Below are 7,862 nucleotides of genomic sequence, written 5' to 3'. Positions count from 1 at the left end.
AATTGGATCATAATATAATCCAATAAAATATATTACACTGCATAATGAGCACTTTTACTTTTGGTACTTTAAGTATATTTTGATAATACTTTTGTACTATTACATAGGGAAGATGTTGAATGCAGGACTTGTAACTGTTTTTTTCTAATTTTATTGCAATACATGATCTGAGTAAGTCTTCCACCTCTGGAAATCACCAACAACAGTCGTGCATGAATACCTGCAACAGTTTCCTTGCAGCTCGGCTACAGTAGCAGATAACCTTTGACTTTACCTGCCGGTCACATCGTCTCTAAACAGTCCGCTCGCAGTGAAGTCCTGCACGGATCAATAGGTGTTACAGTCCGGCGGCTGCCGTTTGTTATAAGACGCACACCGAGCAGATTGATGAGCTCACAGAGCCAATCTTTGCAGATGTTACCGCTCGGTGTTTGGCTAGCTAATAAGCCGTTAGTCGGTTAGCTTGAGCTTTGTCTGAAGGCGCCGAGCGGCCAGCCAAGGTCCGACAGACACCGACACATTCCGCACATCCTCCGCTCACTTTAAACGCTTAGTTTTTTTTCCAGCATGCTCATGGCTGCTACGCTGTTTATCCATAGGTTTTAGCCGCCAAAACCATCAAGTGTTAGACTGAGACGGTTACTGCACATCAACGAGTGAACTCAAAGCGGTCACCTGATTTTCGCGTAGTTTAAAGTGACAAATCGTATCTCCGCATTTAGATGTCAAAATGCGTATCTACTACGCAAAATGCGTACAGGTCGGCAGGTCTGAGGCTGGATGAAGCTGGTACCTTCAGTCTTTGTAGATAGCTTGGTGCTAACGGTTTTTGTTCTTCAGCCGTTTTAGGTACGGCGATAATGACTGGTTTACTCTAAGCAGGCACACGCACCATATGCTGGATGATGATTGGAATCGAGACTTAGGACTTTCAAGGAACAGACGGAGTATAACATCTCACATCACTTTTAGAGAATTCATTTATTTTCAGAGCGTTTAAACCTGACTGCGGTCCTCTGTTCTCCTTCCAGACTGGATCTCCACTCCACATGGCTACATTTTTTCTCTCCTGTGTGTGTGGGTTCTCATGTGAATATGTAGACTTCCACTCAGTGTAAAAGCTTTCTTACAGACCGAGCAGCTGAATGGTTTCTCTCCTGTGTGGATTCTCATGTGTTTTTGTAAATTTCCACTTAATGTAAAAGCTTTCTGACAGACTGAGCAGCTAAATGGTTTCTCTCCTGTGTGGATTCTCATGTGTGTCTTCAAACTTCCACTCACTGTAAAAGCCTTCTTACAGACTGAGCAGCTAAAAGGTTTCTCTCCTGTGTGGATTCTCATGTGTCTACGCAAGCTTCCACTCTCTGAAAAAGCATTCTTACAGACGGAGCAGATGAATGGTTTCTCCCCTGTGTGGATTCTCATGTGTTTTTGTAAACTTCCACTCAATGTAAAAGCTTTCTTACAGACTGAGCAACTAAATGCCTTCTCTCCTGTGTGGATTCTCATGTGTCTATTTAAATACCCACTCTCTATAAAAGCTTTCTTACAGATTGAGCAGCTGAATGATTTTTCTCCTTTGTGAATTTTCATGTGTTTTTGTAAACTTCCATTTACTGTAAAAGCTTTGTTACAGACTGAGCAGCTAAATATATTTATTCCTGTAGGAGATCTCACGTCGCTCTTCAGATGTCCACTGGTGCCAAATCTTTTCGCATACTTTTTCGCATCAGAACTACATCTCAAATCGCAGACTGGGTATTCATTGTTATTCAGAGAGTTTAAACCTGACTGAGGTTCTCTGGTCTCCTTCCAATCAGCACTGTCATCAGTCTCAGCTTCAGACGAGTCTCCAGTCCTGTCATCAGTATCTGGTTGTAAACGTGTACCTGGATCTAAGGAGAAATGAGGTTTCTCTTCATCCTCTTCACTCTTCAGATGGAGAAGAGCGAATGGGAACTTGGCGATATCAGCCTCCTCCGGCTCCAGAAGCTGCTCTCCCTCCTGACTGATCCGGAGTTCCTCCTGTTCCTCTTTAATGTGTGGGGGCTTTGTGTCCTCCTGGTGCAGACTGGAGCTCCATTCCTGCTGATGTTCTTCACCAACAATCACTTTCTGGACATCTGATGGTAAAGCTGAAACACAAAACACACAGCCAATAATGTGAATCTTAACAATAATTTGCTGGAGTCTTGGGGGACACCCCCGGTGACCAGGAGAGAATGGGAGAAAAAAGTTTTCAAATCTTACACTTTGCACCCGGTGAGAGAGATAACTGGAAAGCCAAACCAGTGGGTCATTAGTAACACCAATGCTGCTAAGTCTGTGTATGACTGTATTGTGGTCAATGGAGTCAAATGCCTTGGCAAGGAATATAGCAGCGCAGTCACGTTTGGTATCGAATGCAGTAGTAATGTCATTGAGTACCTTTGTAGTAGCTGTAACACAACCATACCCAGATCGAAAGCCAGACTGTGCCCCGGAGATATCCAGAATCTTCGAGACACATGGCAAGATGGAAATAGGACTGCAATTCTTTGGGTCAGCCTGAGCAATGCCCTTAAACAGAGGAAGCACAACCACTTATTTCCAAGCAGCTGCAATTTCTGCTGTATGGAGGGAGAGTTTAAAGAGGACTGTAAGGGGAGCTGCAATGACAGGGGCCACAATTTTAATGCGATAGTAGTAAGCTCATCTGAGCCAGCTGTTTTATACGGAGGCTATCATATAAAACTTATCAAAAGAATTTAGCTTGGTTCAAAATTGCGTTAATTATAAACTAAGACATTTTTTAGCTAGCTACCAAACACAAACTTTTACATATCTCGTCCAAAGTAAATGCTATTAACGTGAAACTGAATATTATTGTTTAGCATGCCACTCGGAGGCTGTGGACCAAATATGGCGAAGGTTGGCCATTAGGTAGCGCTAAAATCAACAAAGACGTGTTTTGATCTATACCTCCCACATTACATATAGCACATTAAAAGTTTTTACATCCACGTCTCTTGAATGAAGCTGAATCATACGGCCTTGGACATGCCCATTTAGAGGTGGGATATTTTTTCGTAAAATTGCGATGAATTCAATTTTTTTTGCTACTTTTGCAAACTTCTCCTGATCTGCACAAAACTTTGCATGTAGAATCTGTGGACTCATGAAAAAAAGTTGTTCAGTTTTGATACTCTGAAAATGTACAAGTTATAGAGGACCAACTTCCTGTAGGTGGCAGTCAAAACACAAAGTGTTGCGTATCTTGGCAAGAGTTATTCTGAATTAGACGAAACACGGCACAGTTGTTCCCCATGCTCCACTGAGGCCGTGTGCAAAATTTGAAGTAAATCGTCCAGGCATCCCGCCAGCAACCCCAACGTGCTGGGAGGTGCTTTTACGAGTTCATCGCTGCTTGCAGCCTTAATTTCTTTTGGAATAGACCTTCCTCCTTTAGGAATGATGGATTTCACTAGCCTGACAAGTCAGACCCACATCAAGATCTGGGAACTCACCATTGACGGAGCTCAATCCGAGGGGCGGGATAAACGGTTGTCTTTCAAATTCCCTCTGCATGCAATAGGATAGCGCTACAACCAGGCACAGCAACGAAGAAGGTAGCGAAGCTAGTTGATAGATTAAACTTTTGCCATATCCGGTCGGCAAAACTCCTAACACATCTTCCTATTTTAAGAAGGATTTCTGTGCCGTTCTTTGTTCTTTTCTCAAAGAAAAGCTGAACTCCAAGTCTTCCAGAAGACCGCTGTTCCCAGCAGCAGCAGCATCAGCCATAAGCCCGCCCACCGACTCTATACGCGATGTGATTTGCCTGACCAGAATTTTCCAGCTCACAAGCCAATGGAGAGTGCCTAGACCCCCCTGGCTGCAAATTAAATTTGCTGCCGCTAGGGTGCGTCTAGATTTCTAGGCTAGGATTTCACCACAGTAACAGGGTAATATATGGCGGCACACATGCGGACAAAATGTGCCATTAAATGTCAAATCTGTATATATTTTAAACCCTAGAAAGTAATTATGCTCAAGTAGGCTACTTGAATTAAATAAAAAACATTTTATGAAAATTATCAGTCATATTTAATACAATTAACTGGATCATAATATAAGCCAAAAAAATATATTACACTGCATAATGAGCACTTTTACATTTGGTACTTTAAGTATATTTTGATAATACTTTGTATTATCAAAATTATTATTTGACTAGGGAAGATGTTGAATGCAGGACTTTTAACTGTTTTTTCTAATTTTATTACAATACATGATCTGAGTAAGTCTTCCACCTCTGGAAATCACCAACAACAGTCGTGCATGAATACCTGCAGCAGTGTTTAACACTGAAAACACACCGCTCAGTTCAGCGTTTCCCTGCAGCTCTGCTACAGTAGCAGATAACCTTTGACGTTACCTGCCGGTCACATCATCATTAAACAGTCCGCTCACAGTGAACAGATGTTAGAGTCCGGCGGCTGCTCGCTCTGTTTGTTCCGCACACCGAGCAGATGACAATCTTTGCAGATGTAACCGCCCGGTGTTTGACTAGCTAATAAGTGGTTAGCCTGTTACCTTGAGCTTTGTCTGAAGGCAGCGAGCGGACAGCCAAGGTCCGACAGACACTGACACATTCTGCACATTCTCCGCTCAGTTTAACCACTAACCCAGAGAGGCGTGTTTACTTTGTGTCTCGGTCCTCCGGTGCATTCAGCGACGGGCTCCGGACAGTTTTTAATTAGCCTACATTAGCAACAGTTAATTTTGTTAGGGTATGAACTTAATCCTAGGAAAGGCAAAAATATATAAGACCTAACGAAATCCAAGACTTTTCCCTGTAACATTTCTTTCCATAAGATCATCTCTCAATGCAAAGAAAACCAGCTATTAGGCTAACTGAAATAAAACCATGCCAATCTCTAGGTATGGTGAAGGGTAAGTGATGATGTGGGGCTATTTTAATTCCAAAGGCCAAGGATACTTTATCAGGATGAATAGTATCCTGGATCCATGAAATAACTGGCCTTTAAAAATAAAAATCTGCCTGCCTCTATGGGAATTTAACATAGGGGTATGTATACTTATGCCCCCTGTATTTTAAGAAAGAACATTTATTTATTTACGATACATTATTCATTCACAAAGAAAATTGGTGTCCTTAAAAGGTTGGATTTTTTCTCATTTTTTTAATTAAGGCATTAAGATCAATTTCCAAAAGATTATTTTTTTTATTCCTCTTTTTAGTCCGGTTCAGCATGGGTATGTACACTTTTTACCCTTTTTTTTTACACAATTTTTACCCAATTTAATTATACTAAATAAGTAAATAAATGGGCAACTCCGCTTAATGGGATGCATCAAGAATCCAAAACAAGGCTACCTGTTCCTCTCATGCTTAACAAAATATACAGCTGTGTTTATAAAAAATTTAAATTAATGTGTGCCTAAACATGTATTAGAATGCAGGAAATGAAGTCTTTTACCCTCAAAATTTCCTGTTGGAGGATCCCCAAACCCCCACTTTGTGTCACCCCAAAGGCCCACTCTGAGCCAGAAAAAAACCCTACATGATACATACTAAATCAAGTGAGACAGTCAATTCTGGAATTCATGATTAATAATATATTGTGTGTGTGTGTGTGTGTGTGTGTGTGTGTGTGTATATATATATATTTTGTATGAGAGTAAAGTATTATTTTTGAGATACTGTTACTGTGATTTCCTGAAATTATATTTGTATTGTATATTGATCCAACTACTTCAGTTGTAACAATGTCTGACTGTGATTTTAGAGTAACGTTAAAATTGCAGTGAAGAAGCCAACGGACTGATCATTTTTTATTATTTCTTTCAGGTGGTATGTGAACAAACCGCCCTTACATGAGTTTAGCATGTAGTTAGTCTGTTTATTGTCTTTAATTATTATTGTACTATGTTTAAAACCCTTACTTTTCTTTTCCAAGTGAAAGTTGGAACACATGTCCGTTATTAACTGATTATTCAGTTGTTGTTATCAAAATTAGTCCTGTAAGATTATAGGCTACACTTGTAACAGACTAATAAACTGCAATATTAGTAGTGCTGCAAGGTGGGGCCTCCTTCTGTTAGCTACGTACCGTGGCGCTGGCAGAATTCCGGCTAACCCAAAGCCAAAATCTGCACATTACACTGCAACAGTGGAGGTTAAACATTTTAGGGAACAACCCCCTTTGCCACTTCCAGAAAATCCTCTCAGTTGGTGGAAGGTCCATGAGCATGAGTATCCTCAGCTATCCAAAGTAGCGAAGCGCTTTCTTTGCATTCCCGGTACAAGTGTCTCTTCGGAGAGAGTTTTCTCCTCTGCGGGAGATATTGTTACTGCACATTTTTTTCAATGCCAAATGTCCTCTCTTTTTTTCAGATTTCACCTAATGTGCTATGCATTAGCCAATATGTCACAGCCAGGGACTATGTATTTTCTTTAACTGACAGTTTACATTTGTTCCTCAATGTTTCCTTTAGGAAACATGTTTTTGCAACACAAAACGTTGTATGTGTTGGATGTACCCTGTGTAGGTATAGTGCAAGCATATTCTTTTTTGACATAGACAGATGTCTTTTTTTTTCAGATTGCATACATACATAAGGTGTTATGTATTGTGACAGTGGCTATGTATTTTCTTTTATTATGGCCTACTTGAGCATATAAACATTTGCTCACTAAGAACCTGTAAACCACAATCCCAAACTGGCAGTTTGATTTTCTGTGTACTGAATTGTTTACCTAAAGTACAGTGCTTTGACTTTCATGTGCATAAAATGTCTTTTTTTTTTTTAATATTAGTTTTTCTAAAATTGTACTAAAATCTCAATAATCACCTTATGCACAGTGTCGAAATATATTGAATCGTGACCCATGTATCGTGATACGTATCGCCAGATCCTTGCCAATACACAGCCCTAGAAATAACGTATGATCAATCAGAAAATCTGTACTGTAAACAGAGCAGAACAGAGCTGCTGGTATGGTTAGTAAATCTGTTTCATCAAATTTCGAAATTAAAAAGCCATTGAATTTCCAGCACTGAATATATTTATGCATGGAAATTATGTAACTGAATTTTAGCCTCTAAATTTTTTCAACAACTAATTCTTTTATTTAACGAGGGTTGTATAAAACGTTGCATGCCAAACTTTTTTTTATTTACATGAACAAAACAGTTAGTTTTAAGAGTCCTGTTGTCATTCATGTCTGATATAGCCTCTCTGAACACTGGTGTGTCCTACATGCATAAATATTTAGTGCTAGAAATCCAATGGCTTTTTAAAATCCGATGAAACAGATTTACTTCCAAATATGTGCTCTACTGATGTATGATAAGTAAATATAGCGCCGTGGAGACCTGGCATTGTATTGGTCGACGTTGTAAAAGTATCAGTGTGGAAACTCTAGTTCAGTCGTCTGTGGACTCTTTGAGCTAATCGGCTAGCTCTCTCCACCTAGCTACACCATTCACGGTTACTCACTTGTTCTGGACGCCATTCACAGCTGCTTGTGTTGCTCCTTTCAGTTATAAACGGACACACGGTAAACGGTAAAGACTCTTAGTTAATCCTCTTCTATAACGCATTAGCTTAAGGGGCGAACAGGCTGTGAATGACTTGGCTAACGTTAGCTTAGCATCATTAGCAGAGCAGTATAAAGAAAACAAACCTTCTCGCAGCTCCGTCTCCGGGTTTAAAACCACCTCCAGCTGTTTCCGGTGTCGGTCCATATCTGATGGACGAACTAACTCCTCGGGTTCTGCCGCGATTTGGATCCAACTAACGGCTTCTCTTCGCTGACCGCTCCGGTGTTTATGTCGGTAAAATCATAGACAGTA

The 7,862-nt window shown here is 40.4% G+C and overlaps 1 protein-coding gene across 2 annotated transcripts; it reads right to left on the bottom strand.

Moving 5' to 3' along the window:
- Positions 1-234: 234 nt before the first annotated feature.
- On the bottom strand, positions 235-7,862 carry LOC114550724 (gastrula zinc finger protein XlCGF17.1-like). Of its 2 annotated transcripts, XM_028571510.1 has the most exons (3): positions 7,694-7,779; positions 2,428-2,559; positions 235-2,135 (listed from the first exon to the last, which is right to left on the bottom strand). In XM_028571510.1, the coding sequence occupies exons 2-3, from the start codon at positions 2,507-2,509 to the stop codon at positions 1,054-1,056; spliced, it is 1,164 nt and encodes a 387-aa protein (XP_028427311.1). In that variant the 5' UTR covers positions 2,510-2,559; positions 7,694-7,779; the 3' UTR covers positions 235-1,053. The 2 variants fall into 2 exon arrangements, with proteins under 2 accessions (XP_028427311.1, XP_028427312.1); XM_028571511.1 differs by lacking the exon at positions 2,428-2,559 and having other exon boundaries at positions 7,694-7,862.

This window comes from Perca flavescens, chromosome 24 (assembly GCF_004354835.1).
Source record: "Perca flavescens isolate YP-PL-M2 chromosome 24, PFLA_1.0, whole genome shotgun sequence".
NCBI lineage: Eukaryota > Metazoa > Chordata > Actinopteri > Perciformes > Percidae > Perca > Perca flavescens.
This window is presented reverse-complemented; position numbering and strand designations above follow the sequence as displayed.